General features: G+C 35.6%; 1 protein-coding gene across 2 annotated transcripts; it reads left to right on the top strand.

Moving 5' to 3' along the window:
• The first annotated feature begins 1,382 nt into the window (after positions 1 to 1,382).
• Positions 1,383 to 22,171, top strand: LOC145228793 (regulator of G-protein signaling 12-like). Of its 2 annotated transcripts, none has more exons than XM_080093978.1 (26): positions 1,383 to 1,576; positions 2,119 to 2,254; positions 2,672 to 2,776; positions 3,200 to 3,543; positions 4,394 to 4,522; positions 4,962 to 5,074; positions 5,554 to 5,738; positions 6,408 to 6,561; positions 6,926 to 7,008; positions 7,099 to 7,172; positions 7,489 to 7,666; positions 8,047 to 8,093; positions 8,831 to 8,941; positions 13,313 to 13,334; positions 13,790 to 14,016; positions 14,757 to 14,881; positions 16,560 to 16,677; positions 17,365 to 17,577; positions 17,908 to 17,953; positions 18,264 to 18,325; positions 18,389 to 18,716; positions 19,050 to 19,216; positions 19,574 to 19,673; positions 19,738 to 19,833; positions 20,092 to 20,738; positions 21,468 to 22,171. In XM_080093978.1, exons 1-26 carry the CDS (start codon positions 1,466 to 1,468, stop codon positions 21,480 to 21,482), a joined length of 3,936 nt encoding a protein of 1,311 aa, XP_079950104.1. In that variant the 5' UTR covers positions 1,383 to 1,465; the 3' UTR covers positions 21,483 to 22,171. The 2 variants fall into 2 exon arrangements, with proteins under 2 accessions (XP_079950104.1, XP_079950101.1); XM_080093975.1 differs by having other exon boundaries at positions 6,923 to 7,008.
• The last annotated feature ends 676 nt before the right edge of the window (positions 22,172 to 22,847 follow it).

Here is a 22,847-nt window from a genome sequence, read left to right as displayed (position 1 = left end):
TTTGAAAAACTGAAAACGCAAAATGCAAGTTATGCAACATTTATTTTCGATCGTTGTTTTTAATTGTAACACACTTCTAGCTCATGAGCTTTTTTGTGCGAAAAGCAATTCGTCTACGATTTATTTTCGAATCATTTTTCGGACTTTTTAACTCGTCTGCGATAAATGTCACTCAAATACAAATCGTAGCCAAAGGCGGTGTTTTCCATGTAAGGAGCAGACGTATTTTCGGAAATTAGATGATGGAATGATCCATCATACAAACAAGACAGGATATTTATAATTTACATGTTTTTTATCATGGTTTTGCTTTGTTAAAGTTTAGAAAAATGTTGGCTTGATGCCCGCAAAGTATTTTAGCTATTTGTTGCGCTATTCAAGTATTCATGTCAGATTGTCAGTCAACTTTACAAGGTCGTGTTACGTGTGTATGAACAGATAAACAACTCAACATGGTTTAAACTAGACATGCTTTTTCCATTTATGGTTTGATATTTTAGGACCTAAGCAAGTTATGTGTGTGAGTTTTTAGGTAACTAAACTGAAGATATAAGTTGTACACAATTTATAGTTTTATACTTCTGCAGGCAAAATAGTAGGCTAGTAGTTAGTACATTACATCAGTGCAAAGTATTTGAAATTAACTTTAGCCATTTCCTTTAGAGTATTTGTACTCAAATTAATTACGGTGGCTTGAATTTAAAACCATTTAATTTTGACATTTTTAAGCTCAGTTTTGCATGTAATTAATTTTTGTTTGATGGTTATGTCACACATTCATTCAAAATTATGAACTTTTAAACATGACATTTTTCATAGCCTACAATTAGATAGATAACTGAGTTTGTTCTTGTAAAATGATAATAAAATGTCTTTTAGCTGGGTTTAAACTCAGCCCTTTGGGGTTCGTGAGTTTGAAAAACTTGGTTTAATTATACGAAGTGCCAAAAGTTTGTATCCTTACAAAATGTAAAATTATAAGATTAATCAAAATGTGTACAACGCCAAATATTGGAATTTCTTGTGGGAGATAAACCCAAAGTTTTTGCATCTGTTAAAAGAATAGATCAAAAACCACAAGAGCCTCTTCCGAAGTTGTGTCTATTACGTATCCCTAATTTAACTTGTTGTTTTTAATGTTACTATGAAAACATATTCACTTACGTCTTCAATGTCATTTCGTCTAAATTCCTCAGTTATAGGTAAAAGATTCAGGGCAATTTAAAACCTCTTTGAACCTGTTACACCGTAAACGTTTCATAATGGTTTCCAATTTAAAACTAATTTAAAAGTTTTCGATTTGGTGACAATTGTTTGAAACTTGTTGCTGATATATATAAGATACTTTTCTTTTTCTAGACAGATATAACCCTTTTTTCATAAAGCTTGATTAAAAATTTATAATTGTTCATCTAGAATGTACTTGTATGTATTGATATGAATTGGATAATGATCTTGTATTATTATGCTTTCAACTACGCGCCACACTCGAAGACATTCAACGAAGGAACCAACAACAAGAATTATTGAAATAGCTCGTGGAAAAAATGGTTATGGATTTACACTATCTGGACAAGTAAGATTGAAAACTTAAACCATTCCACTAAATGTGTTGCATTAAATAATATTAACAATTATAAACCGTTTTTTTTTTTAATTACAATTTTGTGTTTACAGTCTGAATCATTCCTACTTTCCGTAATACACATTTGTACAAATAGGTAACAGGCAATTTTAGAATCTAAAAACGACAATCTGTTGTATTTGAACATAAAACATATTTTAATTCAATCTCTGTTGTCATCATCAGTTCAGGTTGTCAATCGAGCTGTAGAACATGGTATACAGCTCAACTGACAACCTGCACTGATGATGACAATAGAGATTGTTGAAAGGTCTGCATGATGTTTTCTATATACACAAGTTCTTTGGCGGTTATGTTTATGATTAAATTACTTTTCAAGTCCGTGTATAGTGTTTCTGAACCTATTTTAAATATATGTTAAAGATACTTAACTATGCTGAAAAAGCATTACCACAAGGCCATGAACTAAACAAACACTCAAAGAGCTTCTTTAACATTGTAAAGCTTGTTGTTTACTTAGTATTTGTTTGTAGGCTCCAAGCTTTGTAAGTTGGGTCGTTAAGTCAAGTCCGGCCGACCTAATTGGATTGCGAGTTGGGGATTATGTGATTTCTGTGAATGGACAAGATGTTTCAAAATCAGATCACGAAGATGTTGTCAGATTAATTGGTACATTTTCCCCCAAAAAACCTTTGTTTTAAAGTTAAGGCTGCTATTTAACTGTTTGTTATTTCATGTACACTTACATGTTTGCCAACATGTTTTGTCTAATGTTGTTAATCATCATTGGTGCATCTATCAATATATACTGACTTTGAAAAGGTTATGGGCTTGTACCTTTTTTAAACGACAACAATAAAATGCAGCAATGCAATCATATATATCAAAATTTGTAAATTAGAATGACACCAAGATAAAAAATATTTTTTTTTATGAGCTCAAAACACTAAAGATAAAAAAAAATTAATTAAATTAAGGGTTTATCACTATTCATGACTATACTGTATTTTACACTATCCTTACTAAGATGTGTACATTTTTGTACTGTTTAGTTTTTATACTTTACCTTGTTGCAAATATCTTTAGGTATTTCATCTGGTACGCTTTTTCTTGGTGTGAGTCAATCTTTGGAAACAGTTTCTACTGGAAAATCTTTACATAAGAAACCTCCAACAGAAACATATTCCTCAGGTAATATTCGGATTTAAAACATCAAGTCATTCATCCTTATGATAGTATTTGGGTTTGCAAAAGTGTATACAAAGTCAATGTATCAAAACATTTTACACAAAAATAAATGTATTCTTATATTAATAGTTGTTATTACTTAATTCCTAATTTTGATGCTTGAATTGATGTTTTAAGTGAAAGTAATACATAGCTTGATAAATGTTGATGTTATTTCACTGGCAAAATTCTACTTTGCTCCACTTTTTACCAAAATCTAATAGTATACACTTCTTGATGGAATGAACGCATCTTGAATTTCATGGACTGTTTTAGCTTTAATGCCATTTTGCTCAAGTTTTTAACACTTTTTAATGAACATGTACTTGTCCAAATTTAAGGGAATGGACATATACATGTTGAATTTAAACATTTTGTACTTTTCAGCAAAGGAAACAAGAACTTTGGACCAGGTGCAGAGTTTTTCCCGCACAGATAAAGTGCTGAAGGATTTGCACTCGGGTGAAATATTCAAAAATATGACTCCTCCGAAAAATCGTGAAGAAAGAAAAAAATCGTCAACTGAAGATGGAAATTTTAAACATGATCGTCAGTTGAGTGACAACTTGCCGTCGATGGTCATGGTCCAATCAATCGTCGCTTACCTTGGAACGGTCGAAATGCCGATGATGGATGCCCACATGGTGGCGCAAGCGAGTCTCGATTCTGTAAGGGGTTGTGTCCAGCGACTGAGACTTGAACAGCATATTCACCAAAGAGTCTTGTTCAAGGTTTGTTGAAATGTTGAACATAAACTTGTTTTGTTACAAGTTAGGGTTACTATCACATAGAAAACCTTTAGATCAGGGATCAGCAATCTTTTTTGCACTGTGGACTATTTTTAAAAGTGAAATTTTATCGTGGGCCGGTCTTCAAAAATTAGTTTATCAACCCTGGGATATTTCTGCAAAATGGTTTATAGCATTTAACCTGAAAAATTATACGGCCCGGTAACGAACTCTTCGCGGACCGGCGGTTGCCGACCACTGCTTTAGATTAGAAATAGCTTCTGGCATTTTTATTAGAATTCGGTTTTGCAACTTAAAAACATTTAATGTTTGTATGTGACAAGTATTTCCAACACAAAGTGATGAAGATTCAAATTTGTGATATATTTTGCATTGATTATTGGCTGAACCACTTAACTTAAAGTTTTGAACAAAGATTCACAAGTCATTGTCATATTGAGTGGACTTGTCTGACTCTTGTGTCACTCAAGTGTTCTTATGCACTTGTTAAGTTTTAACTTGTGCGGATAATAACATCAACTCTCTGTCTAGTTCGCTGTAGCAGATAAAAAGCCAAAAATAATACAACAATAAACTTCTATTAATGAGGAAAATAACGGCCCAAATAGACGTAAAAAGCGACATGCTTTATTGTTCAAACATTTTGGCAAATGCTATTTTAGCCGTTATTTTCACCATTAGTGTTCCAAACTTTTATTAAACTAATAAAATTTTTGAATTGTATGGCAGTTCGTCATTTGCTGTTTAAGTTGAATTGGCGTTTTTTTACTTTAATTTATATCTTCAAGGTCAGCCCGATGACCTTCAAACAAGTAAAATCTTTTACACTCAGGTGACTCAGAGTGGGGCAAAACTTTACAACGCTGATGGAGACATGATAGCAATTTATCACGTCGATAAACTCATGTTTTCTGCTCCTTGTCCTGATGATGGGAGATTTTTTTGTCTCGTGACTTTACAGGTGAAAGAGCGTGCTTGTTGTTACAGTGCCTTTTAATTTACAATGATCTCCAGCAAACGGTGTAGCTGCAATCCTTTATCTACCAATTTGTTTTGCGCTCCATAATGTTTCAATGTTGCGCAGATATTTAAGGCTTGATTTTTGTTCTAGTGCAAATGTATTACTATGGTTTTTTAACCAAGTAAAATTAACTCAACTCAATTTATAACACTGCAGTACATAGCTTAGTGCTTTGTAAAAAAAGGAATTGTTATGATATAAAGCAGCACAAACTAATTTATACAGCACTGACTATTACAGATATTGCGTTTTTAGATTCTGTGCTCAATTGATTTATAGAAATAAGTATGGGTTTTGAAAAGGGTTTATCATTTGTATTTAAAACAGTTCCTTTCAACAACTAGAGTTCATCTTGAGCTTAACCCACTGTTTTATACAGGATGCCCACCATGGAAAAATCACCTCTATGTCAAACATCCAAACTTCGTGTCACATTTTTATGGTGGATCCTGAAATAAGTTCTCACAATGTTCACCTCGAAAAAGCCAACAGGTAAAATTGTTTCAATACATGACAGAAAAACTTTGGGTTCCTGAAAATGTTTTCTCTGTAACTGTAATGATTACATACATTCATGTTTCTTTTTATTTGATAAAACACTTTTTGTGCCTAACATGTATTCGTTTTAATTTATTTCACATTTACCAATGAGGCTATGTGTGGATATGATAGAAGTCAAACAAAACATATTGTTCCCGTACAAAACACAATTATATTTTACCGATTTTTGGTTTGATTTTTTCCTATCTTTGCAAGTAGCTTCAGCCAAAGTTATAACCTTGCTTGCCCAAGTAAAAACAAAACTGGTGTAGAGCTTGCATGAAAATAATAGTAAGCAACATGAAATGTTAATGACAGAAAATATTGTTGGACTGTCTGCAATATGTTCATGAGCACTTTGCAATGTATTCATGAGCACTTTACCCTTTGATCAAATTCTGTACTAGGTTTTACTAAGTTTCTTGCTGTAGATTTGGGATTCAATGTTCAACAAACACAGAAACTGGAGAATGTGTGGAATTCCCGAAAACCCCTCGAAGCATTTTATCTGTTATGCGACTCCTCCAGTCAACCAGTAACGAACAATTACTGAAAACTTCTGATGACCTTCGCAACACAAGTGTGTTGAGCAATACAACTAATGACAGCGGAATTGGTGAGTATTGTTTGAACGTTAGGTTTGTGACAAGTTTGTAAATTCAAAGAATCACCACATTTTGTCTTTAAGTTGTTTTTTATAAGACATTTTTACGTGTGACTCAATCTCAAACTTGTTTGTCAATTTTAGATGCAATTTTTTGAAGGTCTAAACTTAACTTTGTACAAGGTGTGTGTACAGAAAGTATCTAAAATTACAAAACTAATCATTAGTGGCAATGAACAGGGCTATGCCATCATGACTTTCACAGATTTTAAATAGTGTGGCAAAGTTAAGTTTTGAAAGATAGTGCTGGCCCCTAAGCTATATATATCTGATGATTAAAGCAAAAAAAAAATGTTGGATGGAGACTTTCAAACTACATCCAAACTAATACTGCAACGTTAGTTTGATGCACTAAATTGGCAAAGTTGCGACCTGACTAAAACTGAATATTCGGCATTTTTGACAAATAAATTTAACCGAATCAACCAAATCTTTTGTGACGCCAGGAAAGTCATACACTAGACTTTTGACATACACTCGTAAGTTTAACTGCCGGGTATTTAGTTATTTGGTCAGGTATTGAACTATTTAGTTATGCCCAAAGTGGCCCATTTATGTTTGCCACATATGTAGAGTTGTTTCACTTTTACATTGACGGTTTTTCAATTCTGTTTCTTGCAGTCGACCAGTCTCTATCAACTCCACATTACCACATCCTCGATTACCACCCTCCCCACACGAAACTCACACGAGGAGAATCAAGTCTCCCTCCAGTGGCGCTTGCATGGACCAATAACGACAAGCGAAAAATATCCGTCGAACGTAAACATTCCAGGTAAGGGCTCCCAGACCTGCTTACAATACAAGTGTTTCACGTATTTTTAACATTGATATTTATATTTCTGTTGGCACATAAAATATGATGTTGTTGTTATTAACACAAACCGAAATTTGAATAAGACAGGAACTGTTGATGAAATAGATTCTAAATAGGTGAAGTTAATATTTCTGTTACATAAATAAACAACTTAACTGGCGCCGATTGTCAGTAATATGTATACACACACTGAACGTACTGCATTTTTCCAAAGCCTTTAAGAATAGTTAAAGCTAAATTAGCGCTAAACACAGACAAAATTTCAAACTATTTGTCTGCACATGGTGTCACTGTTGAGTAACATTTTTATCTTTTCCAGCAGTAGCATGGACGAGGGCAACAGATTCAGTCCCAAGAATTTGTTCACATCAGATTCAGATTCAAGTCATTCTCACACAAGATCAGGTTGGGAATGAAATATAGTTTGTTGTATTAAATTCATATAAGCCTGGTTTAAGTGGAAATTGACCATTATGAACCAAACCCTCTTTACAGGTCACTCTAATGTGGCTTACAGTGGACGAAACTCTACTTTGCCGAGCAACCTGTCTTCAGCTTTTCACACAAAGGTAATTTGGCTGAACATAAAAATGCCCAATGTAGGCTTGATTTTCGAATTGTTTTTGGTTTTGCCACTTGTGTGTTTGTGAAAACTGGTTACAACAGGGCTAGAACTATTCAATGGCAGCAATAACATGGAAATATTGTTGTCTTGCCTGACACATCTTTAGCCATAACATATCTATGTTTTTGTTTATGAAATTGTACATAGCAAAAGTTTAACACAGTTACATTGAATAGGTTGATTGCTCGCTTGAAATTAGACAACAAAACTTGCATATGGATAATTGTATTGTGTGTTCAATAAGTGTTTTTACTTTGTAGCAAACAGTCGAACACCACAAGCTGCATTCCAGTTCTGTCAGCAGCAGCAGGCTGGCTCAGCAAAACGCCACACCCATGTTGAGTCAACAGAATCTCCATCGCCATGACAACCGCATGAAGCACTCCCATGTTCCTCCTCCCATGCATAAGCTGAGCATGGGAAAATATAGGATGGCAGGTAGGTTGAAACTATTTGACATAAATGTCCCGCATATTGCAGGATTTAATTGTGTTTTTCACTAAACATATTAACAATAATTTGAAAGATATTAAAAATAAGTTGTTTATAGCTTATTAACAGTTTAACAACTTTGCATTTGTGATAATCCAAGCGTTCTACTTGCGGGAAAAGTGGGACATGGTTCTACTTGCGGGAAAAGTGAGACCTAATGCAAAATATTACAGTAAATATGCCGTTTTGAAAATAGGACATAATCAATGGGGAATTATGTTCGGGTAAATTTATAAATATAAATGACTTTTTTTACAACAACTGCAAGTTTTTTATCAGCCAAATTAATGGAAAAAATTTTGTGACATTTTTTTCACTTTTTGTAGATTTACGAGCACATTCAGATCAAGCAAGACATCAGCGAAGAGTTGAGGTAATGTTTGAATTTCTGTAAAATGTTTCATAATGAGTTATGATTAAATATGAATAATAATGCAGGATTAAATCTGTTGCTTCACAGAAACAAAACTTTGTTGAAAGTTAAACATAAAATTTAAGTTTTCATTTTTAACTTCTCTTTGTCAGTTTCAAACACTATAAGCTCAAGGTCTATAACACCTTTTGTTTCTGAAAAATAAATTAACCAGAATTTAAGTCAACTTTAAAAACTTTTCGCAGGCTTTATGCTTCTTTCTAATGTAATGGTGAGTCAGCAACATGTTTTGCATGATTTTTATGTTGCTCGTCATATTTCATCTTCAGATTGAATGTTTCTTTGTTTCATTTGTTGTCAATTTTTCCAACTATTTTTACAGTTCTATTTGTTGTCAATTGTTAAACAGTTTTTATAATTTCATTCGTTGTCAATTTTTTTTCAATTTTATTTTTACTTTGACTTAAAATGATAGGAGTCAGCTTTTTACATTCCTGTTTAAACATCCCAGATTAGATAAGATTTTTGTATTTGCCATCAAACTTAATTTTATTTCATGACAAAAATCTTATATTATCACAGAATTATGTTTCCAACATGGAATTTTACAATTATAGGCATCACTCTGGCATTGTAAAATTCCTCATGGGGTTTTCAAATAGAAACTGGTTAATTTGCCCAAAATTTGGGTGAAATTTTAAAATGTTAATTAAAATAAATTGTTTTGTTTTGTGCAGAGAGGGAAACCCCCTTTTGTGATGCCCAGTCATCAATCAGCCAAGCGCGAAGGAAAGGCTTTCGCAAATCGATTTGTTGCTTTTGGAAAAGCTATAAGTCGATCTACAGAGGTAAGAAATATGAGTGAAGTTTGTTGCTACAGCCATTGATCCATAGTATTACATTTCCTTTTATCTTGCATTTAGTCTTGGTCTCACATTAACTTTTGTTCATAAACTTGTAAAGTTTAAAGGACTACATTTAAATGCTGAGGATTTCTTTTTTTTGGCTGCTTAAGGGGCTGTTTGAAAACATTTCTGGCAAATAAACTATTAGGCATTTAAACTAAGCACCTGTCATTTCAACAGTTTAAAATAATTCCTGCCATTGTGTTTATGTTAAAATTAGTTTACCTTCCGTTTTTATATACATCACCTAAACACGATATAGTGTGGATGAGTTTCTTGTAAACTGAGAGGAATTGGTTCCGGTGAAATAGTATCAGCTTGTCGCTCGTTAATCTGGATTAGAAATTCTCATCAGTGCCGTAAATTAACTTGTGTGGAAACTGTAATCAGCTTACATTGTCGTTTGTTGGAATAATTATGTTGTGTCACTTCTCAGCAGTATTGACACGCATAACTTTCAACAGTCAATGTCTTCTCAATCTGCCAGTTACCTAATAAGCTCTGTGCAGTCATAAGTGTCAACGATGCATTTTTTATATATGTTCTGTAATGGTAAAGTATTCATTTAACAAGGTATTGAAATTGGATAAGGGCTTTTTGAGTTTTTTCCATCAGCAAATTGTTTCAGGTTATTAAGTCGAGTAACAAGCTTTGTTCACTCATAAGTGTGAAATATGTGTTTTTTATGTCAAATCTGTAATCAGAATGTATTTATTTCACAAGTGTTGAAATAAAATATGGGATTATTGAGTTTTTTCATCAGAAAATTAGTGCAGTTTTTCATGGGTAAATAGCTTTGTTAAGTCATCAACGTGTCAAAGATGTGTTTTTTTTGTAAGATCTGTAATGAGAATATATTCATTTAAATGTATTCATGAGTTGTTTTTTTCAGCAAATCGTTGCAGGTTATCATCAGCTCGTAGCTCGTTAATCTGGATTAGAAATTCTCATCAGGGCTTTTTGAGTTTTTTTCTTTAGTAAATGTTGCAAGTCTTCATGTGTAGTGATGCCAAATGTTGAGATTTATGAATGTGATTATGCCCTGGTGTGAATTACCGTAGCATGTGGGTGACAATTAAGCGACTTGGATGGCCTTAGGGTGTACTACCGATGCTAATGGCCGATGTGACACTTATTATCATATTTTTACTGGAACGTTTCACGTTTTGCTAAATCATTCTCAACCTCAAGATGGATTATGATGCAAAATCTTTTAGTGTTATTGTCTCAAGAACATGTTGTAGTATTGTTAGTTCGGATAAGTTTATCACTGTGCAATGGCAAAGTAGTTACAGTTTTGTAATCAGAAAAATGTTTTTAGTAACCTTTTGCAAGTTAGTGAGAATGAAAGTGTGAAAAATGTTTTCTTTGGTGAATCTTGTATTTATCTTTTTTCTGAAATTTCTTGCATGTTAAAAAGACAGATAGTTTTGTAAAAGAACTGCTTTGTCTAACCCTTAGTAAATAGTCTTTCAATAAGGTTGAACAAAAATGTATGTATGAATAAATGTTCAGGTGATTGACTAAAAGGTTTTGCAGTGTTCCATGAAGGAACATAAAATTCTGTGATTATTATCAATTTCACTGTAAAGAATACACTCCCAAAGAAGAGGTTTAAAAATAGAAAAAAAAACATTTATTTTCCGTGGTTCCAAACCATTTCCTCTCTGCTGTTCAATCAATCCCACAGGTTTGACGGCTGGGATGTTTAAATGCCGTCATACCGACGTGGTTTTGTTGTCATTCCTACAGAGAATTCATATTTGTCAATGGATGTGGCTTAGGTAGGAAGAACTAACTGCTCGATATATTGCTGTTGAATGCAAATGAGGAATGACAGTTTGAGCCAACAATAGATTTTTCCACAGCTATTTGCGATTGTTTGTTTCTAAAAGTACTAAAAACACAATGATTCTGACTCAAGGGTTGTTGCTTGTTTAGGTTTATGTTTTGTGACAAATGAGTGATGTCAGATACTAAAGATTTATTCTCTGCTTTAATCATTAAACTTTAAACATGACTATGTTATATGACTTGTATGGATATCAGTTGTTCTGCTCATAATACTTTACACATATGCAAAAAAGCTAGAAAAATATGTTACATGTGTGCTCTTAATGTCAAAAAAAATAAAATTTACTCCAAAAACCTTTTTAAAAATGTATACTACAATGTTTAACAATTTTATACTTTGTAAAATTTTGAACTTGGCATTGAGTAACCCGGTTTGAATTTTTACAGCATGGTCTGAGTAACTTTCAATAATTCGCTGCAGTAACAGGAAGCGCGTGTGAATAGTGATGAATTGAGGCTACGTGCTACGTATCACTGAAAAAAGGAAATAGTTCCCCCTTTAATCGGGTCTGAATAATGCCTCAAACACATCGAGGTGACAAAGATTGGCGTTAGCGCTACTTAAAGGGAGATATAGCTTTCATAGCAGTTTAATTGGCAAAAAAATTATATGAAACTAAAAATAACTTTGATTATAATTGTATTTATTTTTTTTACAAAAGATATTTGCCCAGTATTGGTTATTTGCAATTTATTGTTTATTTTTATTTTCTGTAAACCTGTTGGGTTTTTACAAAAGCATGAAGTTATTTTTAGCAGGAGCAGTTACTAAAGAAGCACAATGCAAGCTCCAGAAAAGTTAGGCCAAGAATATTTGCATCTTAAATTTGATCCTCTTAGTCTATGGTTAGAAAAATCCCAAAGTGTGTTCTATTTAGGAAAGTTATTGTGATAAGATAAGGCAGAGATCAAATTACCTTTCTATTAAAATTTTTCAAGAAGTGAATTGTAAAAAAAATTGGAAAACTTGGCAATAGTCCATTAAACAGTCTACTTCCTTAAAAGTTTTTTTGCCAATTTTTCTGTGCAGAAAACTTTAATTAATTTTTTTACTATTTACCAAAAAAATGTAAATTTAATCATGGATTTTGCTGGGTGAATTATTGCAGTTTTACAAACAAGGAAGCAAATTAATTTCTTAATATTTATTTTGCTCTAAAACATTTGTTTAAATTTAGCTATTTATGTAATGCCTTCAAAATACCAAATTAATCATGACTGTAAGGTGCAAGGGATGGAAAACCAGGAAAAATGATCTCATGATTATATGAATCAGAATTGGAATGTAATCATTGTTGTTGATAATTAATATCTTGATGAATAGTGATGTCATAATGTGATTTGTTTGTCTGTTATGTCACATGTTGTCTTAAAACTGCTGATTGTGAGGTAAAAAGACAACAATTAGACCAAAGCAGGTGTTTTAGTTGTAAGGTGTCAAAATATTAAGCAAATAGATTACTGACATAAGTGAACACATATGTCACAGTTTCTTCTCAAGTATTTTAGTTGTTTTTAAGTATTTAAGATATTTTAGTGAACATTCGTTTTGAGTAATTTATGGGTTGTATGTGGATGATTTTCCTTCTGTTTGTTTAGCCCCATTCATGTTAATCTTCTGCTCTGCTGACTGAAATAACTCATATAGAAATACATATTATGCAACAGACAGTTGAGAATTTATTATTTTCGGCTCAAGGTGATTTATACCTTTCCTGAAAATCTTACATCAGAGCAGTTATATATTTGGAAATCTAGTTCTTTTGTAATCATATGATGGTTTAGCAACAACTATACATTTAGGTTTATGAAAATGTTCAGTTATTTGTCCTTAAGATGTTGAGATACGTGTATTTTACTTTACAACATTGTCAGTGAGCAAATGTTGAAGTTGTAATGATTGTCGGTAATTTATCTGTTGAGAATTGGTTTATTTGTTTTTTCAAAGTCTTATTTGTAAGAAACAATAAACATATTGGGGTAGGATTGTGAAATGTGGCGTAGCATGCAGATCTTACAAGGAAATGGGTTAACGGTTTTGTTGGGTGACATTTCTGTTAAAGATCCTTATAGTTTGCATGTTAAATATATTCTGGCTTAAATATTCAAATTATCTGCCCTGGTTCTGTTCTTAGGGATCTGTAGGGTCTGTTCAGTTTCCACTTTCAAATATTGTCATTGATTAAAATGTATATATATTTGCTACATTGCTACTTTTTACCCACATTTAATTTATATTGTAAATAACAGTACTTTACCGTGACGTTGAACTTGACATACAACGAATTATTTTCAACTAAAATATATTATTTGTAATAGCTGGTTAACTTGCTGAATGTTTGAATTAGGATGACTTTACAAATAGACAGTAACCATAGCAACCGCCACAATGTTTCACTAACACCTGGATATATCATGTCAAATTATGTAAACTCACCAACTGGTTGTGATTCTCCACAGAATGTTGCCGTCTCCGATGAAGGTAAGTCAATGATGTGCGCAAAAAAACTAACAAAATAAAACGGTTATTCACTTAAAATCCTCAGTCTGAAAATAATGTTTCATATTTCTGATTAAAATGACATTGTTTGTTCACTAAAACATATTGTTTGTGAAGTATTGAGCCTGAAAATAAGTAACACAAATTTCACAAATATGAAAAGTTCATGTTTCTGAATACTTGTTTGTTTGATAAAAAGTCTTCACATTTTACTCACATTTTGATGTTTTACTTTTCTGTCAAATGTAGAGTCTGAAAAGCTCTTCCATCAGTGTTACACTGTTTCAAAGTGTGTCTTGCATTTTACTTTATATTCTTAACTTTTTCTTTAAGTGTTTAGCGTGCAAACTTATACTTGTACTTATGTGTCATACAATGTGGAAGCAGTGATATTTGTTCATATTTTTGCGTTCTAATTTGCTTTGTTTGCGTTGAAGATCCGTTAAGTGGTGCATCAAGTGTGGAAAGTCTTGCAAGCAATGCAAGTTTACCTAGTTGCATCAATGGCTCATTCAGTGGAAATTTCGACTATGGTTACCACAGGTCATCTCTAAGGGGGGTTGCGCCCCCCCAAGTTAGTGATGTCACAGCAGGAAGAATATCACACTGGGCCGTTTCATTTGACCGATTGCTCGATGATCCACTGGGAGTAAAATATTTTAAGGTAGGAACAGAAATGGTTGTTTAAATTTTATCACAGAAATTGTTTTTTTTTTACCCAAACTTTAAATCTAGCAACAGAACATTTAATAAACTCACATGGATTATAATTTTAGGGTTAATGTTTGGAAATATTATATTAAGGAATAAGAAAGTTTGGCTCACATACATGAATACATTTTCACCACTGCTGCCAAGTTTTTTTTGTGGTTAGCTTCATATTATTTCTGTGCACAATTGGGTGGAGAAAACTTTTGTATGCACTTATAAATAGCGATGTTGCCCTTATAGTATCGGTGTGCTGCAGTATGTAAATATGATGCAAAACTGGGACAAGGCACCCGTCATGTGTCATGTGGCATAACACATCTGTGAATAATAGTTGTAGTGGTGACTTAGTAGCACCTACCACCCCCATATTGTGGTGAAACGTGATGCGTCACATGCATGTTATTGCAACACTGTATTACCTCAATGATGCAAACCTAATGTGTGAACTATGTGTTAATTCAACATTATGCTTGTCTCAAATAAGGCAGCTAACATATTTTAACCTTAAAATATACGATTCCCAATTTTCTGTACAACTGGAGGTATAATCTTTTCATATTTATTGACCTATAAACATCACTGTTTTACTTTCTGACAACTGTTTCAACCACTTTTTTGTATTTTTTGTTTACATTTACCCATAACATTTGTGCTGTTTTGTGATGTTTGTAAGATAATTCATTTATTTTTTAGCATTTCCTGTGCAAGGAGTTTTCAGAGGAAAATATTTTGTTTTGGGAAGCTTGTGAAGGTTTAAGAACAATTTCTGCTGATGATGTGGAAAAAATGAAACATGATATCAAGGCCATATATGATAGGTGAGTTGTTTATCATATGATTGTGATTAGAATTAAATATGATAGGTGAGATGTTTATCATATGATTGTGATAAAAATTAAATATGATAGGTGAGATGTTTATCATATGATTGTAATTAGAATTGAATATGATAGGTAAGATGTTTATCATATGAGTGTTTTCATGATGAATTTATGTTAAAACTGTTCACGTGATAAGAAATTCAATTCAATTTAATGTTTTCAATAACCCATATAGATGTGGTAAAATTCAATGAAAACGGGTAATAACAGATCTGTGATTCACAGTTAAACCTGTTTAGCCCGACAATTTCCCCATTCATCTCAGTTCACCACAGTTTAAACCCAAAAAATTTAACCGATTAACCAAAAAATCCCCCTTGCTTAAATCACTTCCCCTAACCAGTATTGTCACGTCACTACTTCCGTTTGTGACGCCAGTTTTTGTAGGCCTTACCTGTTTGTGACGTAGTGTAAACAAGCGTCATTGTCTTTCTGCCGGATATTGTTTATGACATCACACAGGCGCTTGTTGATTTGGAACTTAAATTGTGTGTGTATTGTCTGATTGTCAAACTACTTTGCAATTATTACAGGTCTTGCTACAACATTTAAAATAACTCAATCAATCAAATCAAATAATGGTTGTCACTTTTTGCATAAATTATTTTTTGTCTTCATGAAGTCCAAATTTATTTTCGAAACTGCGTTGCGTTGTGGAGTAGGACTAGGAAACCATTGAATTGAGCGGATATACGTTCTACTTCCGTTGTTTGTTGGTTTAAGCCGCCCTTTAAGTCTTCAAGCATCTGCTAAACGAAACAAAACTTTGCAGGAGGTTTTGTTTTGAAGCAAACCTAAACGCTAAAGACGATATTATAAGGCGGATAAAACACACGTCAGTCATTGAACGTAAAAATTGTTTGTTGAAAAATTGTGTGGTATAAGATTGGTGAATTGTGCACAAATTAGTGTTTGCTTTACAACAAATTTTTTAGAGGCCAAGTTTGCAAAGTGAGGAAGGTAGTTGACCTTTGTTATGTAACAAAGACCTTTATGCGGTGGAAATCCCCCTTTTCCTTGTAACGTAAACATTGTCGTTGCCCTCTGACACACTGGAGGAGCAGGAACTTATAATTAGGAAAGGAGTAATTATAAGTTTAAGTTTTAACTACCGCCGAAATGTGTGCTAATCATTAGTTTAAGTTCCCTTCGCGACTCTACTTTACCCAGTGAATAGGACTAAATTTGTCGCTAGCCTGTAGCACTAGCACTAACTTTTACTCTACATTTTCATTATTGTTTACTGTTTCACTTTATCAACCAGTTTTGTACAATATGTCTGGCTACATGAATTGCTCAATTTATTCGTCAATGTGGCTTACACGATTTCGCACGAAATCGATCAATCAGTTGTTATGTAACAGCCACGTGGTCGACCTTGACACGACCTTCATCAGTTGCGCGTGCATCGAAATGTCCATCAGTTTTGTATTTCTCATTCTCCTCTTGAGAAGTTTTTGGATTGACAATTGGGACTGACATATACTTTCAACATTTTTTTTACCCATTTTTCGTTTTTTCCCTCCAACCCCAATATTTATTAAACCTTATTAAGTTGTTAACGCACCATGTCTTATTTCCATTTACACACCGATTCATTCTCATGTTACTTCAGATTCTTAGCGCACGACGCACCGATGCCTGTGAACATCGACAGTCAGGGTCAACAACAGGCAGAAGAAGCTCTCACGTCACAACCACATCCAAATATTTTCCTCAACCAGCAGAACCAGGTCAGTTCGAAATCGAACAATGGCCATTGTGACGTATGAATAGTGTTGTGGCGTAGCATTGTCTGTTACCAAACTCGAAATCTAAAGTGGATTTCACCCTGCCCTCATTGGTTTTATCGCTTCGTCTTAATTTCCTGGTACATCTACGGAAGGACGATGATTTCCGTGTGGTCATCCGACTTCCGCTATGCCACTATGACGTCACACAGGCCTTTCTTTAGTTGACATTGTTTCATGTTAAGAATTCGTGAATCGGGTTGTGATGTCACAAGGGACGATTGTAATGTGGCATTTCTCGAAATATTAGTTGACCTGCAGGCGACCTATTGTGTTGTGGTTTGATAATAATTAATTAATGCAAATGTCTTAATTACGTGCAGTATATAAATATGTTTATTAGTTTTTATTCAAAGTCTGCTAGTTCTCAAACTGCTCCTTTATAAACTATTTTCGATCATTGATTTACCATTAAAACTCGGTATTGCATACCATTAGCAAATATGGCTTGCATTATTGATACACGAGCCTTCATCAACTAACATTGTAACCCTCAAAAAGATTTTATGTACTTTACCACTTATAAAACTCCCACAAATGTCGTGATTTGATTGTTGGCCATAAAACGATAAAAGTGTTGGATCACCACAAATTTTCGTCCTAAACCATTTAGCTTAAATATTGTTGCAGGTTTACACTTTGATGAAGTTGGACAGTTACAGCAGATTCCTCAAGTCGCCCCTCTACCGACAGTGCATGGTGAGCGAGATGGAAGGGCGCCCTCTACCGCTCGACACGTCAACTTGGAGTAACACTTCAGACACAACCAGTGTGGACAGCTCAATATATTCACGTCCCCCTGCAAGAAGTGTGGACGCTGGTAGTTCATCGTTCAGAAGAAAGGTAGATATTAACATTATCCATTTTTCTCCGTCAAACGCATTTGTTTTATTGTGTTGGTGTCGTACATACGGAATCTCTAATTATCAAATTTGTTGTTTAACTACTGTAATGCGAAACAAAATACTAGTAGAACTTATATATTTCGCCCACCAGAACGGTAGGGCTTCTTCAGAGCAATGAATGATATAATGCGAGCACAACAAGCGAAAATGTTCTGGTGGGCGATTCTGGAAGTTCTTCAAAAATAACTAGTAATTTGTTTAGCACTACACCAGTTGAACGACAAATTCGATAAATAAGTAAGAAATTAAAATCACTTTATTTTTTCAGGGCAAAAAGAGCAAAGGATCAAAAAAGAGTTTGTTCGGATTTAAAAGTAAGTTTTAGTAGAATTTTGTGTCAAATGCAGCGATTTATATTTTCACACACAATAGTTGATTCTAATTATAGCGACCCGATTTGGCATTATTTTCCCCAAACAAATTTTCTGCACGTTGTTACGCGATTATCGTGTTATTATGTCATAATGCCACTGCGAGTCATAATTCAATCGTCACAATGTATTCGTGTTTATGAAACGTGACAACAATTTGTTTACGATGTTTGTGTGACATTTGTGATGTTTATTCGTGATTTCTGATTGTGTGCATTGTTTCCTATTTATGACGTAACAATTCTTGTTCCAGATCGACCCAAGGGCGGATCTTTTCAACGCGATAAATCATCTGCCGGTCATGATTCGAGCAGGGTGAGTATTGTGATGTCCAAATCACCGGTGTTTGTGACGTGACAATCGATTTGTTTATGACAGGATTCTTCCGGTTCCGAATCCTACCTCGGTCACGCGTCACCGCTTGTGCGTTCCGGTTCACTGCCCACTGCGGTCCCGGATTTTCCCGACGCATCACGTGTGTGCCACGTGACGTTATGGGACAACACAACGACGGTGATTTATGCGAAAAAATCCGGGGTAACAACCGTCGCTGAGGCTTTGGATAATTTGTGCGAGAGAAGAGGCGTGAAATTATCTGCTGTCGAAGTTTTCATGTTCGACGACGACGACCGCTCTAGCTCCGCAAGTGGTGGAAGTGGGAGGCCGAAGAGACCGCTTTCACTCGATCTTGATGTTTCCGTATTAGGTGGGCGAATAAACTGTGAATTTGATGCAGGAATTAGCGGCAAAAGAACCTTTAAAGCACATTTACAAAACTAATTCTCGTTTATGAACTCTATACACGGACTTGAAAAGTAATTTAATCAAAAACATGACTGCCAAAGAACTGGTGTACATAGAATGCATCATGCAGAAGTTTCCTGCACTGATGATGACAACAGAGACTGCACCAGTACTTTGGAAATTATAATTCTCGTTTATTTTTTTCATAAATTACCGTGATTTGAGTCGAATTCCTCTAATGTTGTCTGTATTGCATCATTGTAGAACTTGTTGTGACGTAACAATTGCTTTTCAGCTTCGCGTTCAATAGTTCTGGAACGCCGCGCATTGTTCCGACTCGACATGCTTCCCGTGCGACGATCTGTGGGAGTGAAAGCCCGCCCTGGCAAGAATATCGGAGACGCCCTCAAATCTGTGCTCACCAAATACAACCTACAGCTGTGTGACGTCACTGCCAAGATTGTGAGTCATAATGCTTGGAGAATTACCCTGTAAATGAGAGTTGTAAACGGGCCTGAAATTGGGGCCCGAACCTGAATCGTTTTTGAGAAGCCCGTTTAGGCCCGAAAGTTTGATTGACAGGCGTAAACATTGAAGCCTCAGGAAAGACCAAAACACAATAGACAATTGGTCTTGAACAAGGCGTTTTAGGGCTGTTTGACATTAGGTCAGGTCCAGCAACTGGCTACTTAGCTAGTTAAAATTACTTAAAAAATACGTCAGGCTCGAATCGAGCCTGTTTGTTCGAAAAAACCTAAACCCGAACCCGGCCCGACTTGCAACTTTGGTCCGATGATTTTTAATGTTTTTTTTACACAGAGCGGCGAAGAAGACGAATTAATTCTCGATCAGCCTGTCTCAAACATCGACGGACTGAGGATTATTCTCGAACAGCGACATCGTGACGTCGCTAAGAAAGGTATTTTTGACGAAGCCTTCGCGTTTTTGACATTAGAATTAAAATTATATGGTTTGTTTTGCAGCCAACCACAGTTTCAAGGAGAAGAAAGATAAAGTTGAGGAAAATAAACCTGTTTCCACCGTGAAATCGAGGAACGCTGAAAAACAGGAGACGGAAGGTAAGTCCCTAACATCCAAGCAGTTAAGAATAGATGAATAGCTGGGATCAGTACTGAAGCGCCTATGTAGACCAGCAATCACGGCACACTTGCATATCAATCTTAGTACGCCAAGTCTATTGAAGGCGCCATATCGAATCAGCCGGTCACCAAGCATTCACCACCATAGGCTAGAAAAAATCTAGCCTGCGGTGGGATTCGAACCCACGACATACAAGCAGGAAGTTTGAAGTTTGAATATTTCTAATTTTGTGGCAGAACTCCTCAATCTGATGTCGTTGCTCCAGAGCAGCAAGATGAACGACCAGCGAGGATTGATCTCGAAAGCCGACCTCGTGCTTCCGGATTTCCTTAAACAACCGGAGCTTGCCACTAGAGGGAGCAAGAACGGCAACAATAATAACTCAACGGAGTCGACAGGGGTACACGTCGTCGACAATGTCGTAGATGAACTTTCACCTTACGCCATTTCCTCAATACTGGATCCCAGCTCCGTGCAGCTCACTAGCGACACTAGTGGACGCCACACGCACCGGAAAACCGACACTAGGAGGGGGTCGAGGGGCTATGTTGAGTTGAGCGCCCAGCCAAAAAGTTTTAGCACTTTTAAGCCGTCGTTTGCGGTCCCACAAGTGTCACGTGATAGGCTGACCCCTGAACTGAACGAAAGTGACCCCAACGACACAACTATTGTCGAGGATCCCGATATAGTGGGTTCGCTGGGCCTCGAGGGCAGTTTTGACCCAGAAATGACCTTGGTGACCCTCCCCACCCCTCCCCATGACCGCTCAGTTCAAGGTCGTAACCTTCTCGAACTTTCCATGGCTGATTTTTCTCCGCCAACTCCGATTTCAACTAAGGTTCATCAATTCGATCATCCCGGGGAAAACGATGAAGAAACAAAGGTAATATTGTGGCGTCAAAATAATGATTATTACGTAACGAATGCAAAGGTTGCCAGCTAGGCTCGACAGTCAAGCGTGCCGAACTCGTTAAAAAACAGTTCGGGAAATTAATTAACCAATTATAAAATATTTTTTGAGTAAACGTTTTCAAAGGTTTACTGCCCGATGCTGGTTAGGAAACCCGATACAAAAGTGGCACATCTGTAGTTGGTCCCGTAATTCCGACTTGTTTGTATATTAGGCCAAGAACATACGGTTAAAACTTATTCACATTTACATGCGTTGTGTAGATAGGCAGCTGAAATACTTCCATGAATCATTTGTCTTTTGTTGAATCACAAGCCCAAAGTTTCTTGTAGATTTGTAAAAGTTCGAAACAGTGTTTCTCAACCTGGGGGTCGCTACCCCGAAAGACGGCGTCATGCACCTTTGGAGGGGGTCGCGAAATGGGCACAACAGCATTTTCGATTATATACTTCTGTATCATTGTGTTTTTTGACATACAAAACATGAAATGGTTTAAGTTCATGGGCCGCAATCATAACTTTGAGGGTTTTTCTATGCGACGTTAGTTGTCAGAAAAGTACTAAAGGGGGTCGCAGAGTAAAAAGGTTGAGAAACACTGGTTTAAAACCTCTTAAAGTTTGGAAGCTGGGGATATCGGTTTGTTGCTGTCTTCCTGCGGTTTTAATAACCCTGACAATAATGTAAACTCCAATTTATTTGCAGACGATAATGGTATGATGACGTAACACTGTCCCGGATGTGGCTTTGCGATGTCATTCTCGTTTTGCTGAGTCATCATTCCATCTGACGATTTTTTATTGTTTTTTTTTTTTATTAGATGTAATTTCGAAAATTGTGATTTTTATCTAATATCTTGCGTTGCCGAAACTCTGAATAGTTTTGAAGCAAATGTTTTTGCAAATTGTTTGGATGTTTTTTTATATGTTTCATTCCATAATTCCACATTTTTTCTGGTATTAAAAAAATGTTGGAGCCCAACCGACCTCGTGCGGAAACATTTCGCTCATTGGATCGGATATTTACAGCAGCGCTGCTCTTTCTCACTGCCATTCCTATTTTTACCTCTGAATGTAACACCAGTGTTTCACAAAAAATAATTTGTGGCATTGAATTTCACCAACCAACTTTCAGCTTGGTTTAAAATGTTGCAATTTAACTTTGTCTTTCGAACAAGCCTGTGCTTAATTGTGCCCCCTAGTGACCAAATGTTGCAGCCCCGAAACTGTTGTCTGCATTATTTTTTGTACACTAACCATTTGCACGTACTACTCGGGACAGAACCGCGCGTAACCCATGACAACGCCGTTTCCATAGCAATGCTGTGTGTCTTCCTGTGACGGTTTCAAAGTCTTTTTTGCGCCAGGATTTTTTCTATTTCTAACGCAAAGAAAAGTTTTTTCGAAATATTTTAGCGTGTGTTGGATTTTTTCGTGCAGAAGTTATTTCCGTTTTTGTAAACATCGGGTGATCCTGGGCAGTACATTTGGTTCGCTCAGTGCTACTTGGAGCTGAACAAACAGACTTGACAGTTTTTCTGCATCAGTTAAATTATTTCCAGGTTACTCAATATACGAATAAAATATTCCAGGTTAGTTCTGGATAACGAGGTTCCAGTTGATCGGGGAGGGAGCTTGTAAACAAGTCGATCATCAGGCAGATACCAAGTTTAGCATATAATTGCCAGGAGAGCTCTATAAACTTGATATTTTGCCTGGCAGCAATAGCTTGCAAGCTCGGTAGATCTACTAACACTGAGCTTCACCTTTGGCCCAACCTGAGAACTTCTGGTAGGTGGCGCAACAGAGCATAGACGTTTATGGTGCTGTTACAGCAATTTGGGTTTATGGTAAGAATAATTGCTGAGTCAGCACCGTAAACGCCTATGCTCTTTTGCGCCACCTACCAGAAGTTCTCAGGTCGGGCCAAAGGTGAAGCTCAGTGTTAGTAGCTCTACCTGCAAGCTCTGGCAGTTACATTGGATGAGTGGTGTTGCAAATCAACTGGTGGAAGAGAAAGTACTGAACAAGCGTTTCGTCCACTAGGCTGCGTATTGAACAGATTTGTCATTTAACTTGGGGAATA

Source organism: Phallusia mammillata, chromosome 5 (assembly GCF_965637545.1).
Source record: "Phallusia mammillata chromosome 5, kaPhaMamm4.hap1.1, whole genome shotgun sequence".
Taxonomy (NCBI): domain Eukaryota; kingdom Metazoa; phylum Chordata; class Ascidiacea; order Phlebobranchia; family Ascidiidae; genus Phallusia; species Phallusia mammillata.
The sequence above is the reverse complement of the archived record's forward strand: the minus strand, read 5'-3'. Positions and strand labels throughout refer to the sequence as shown.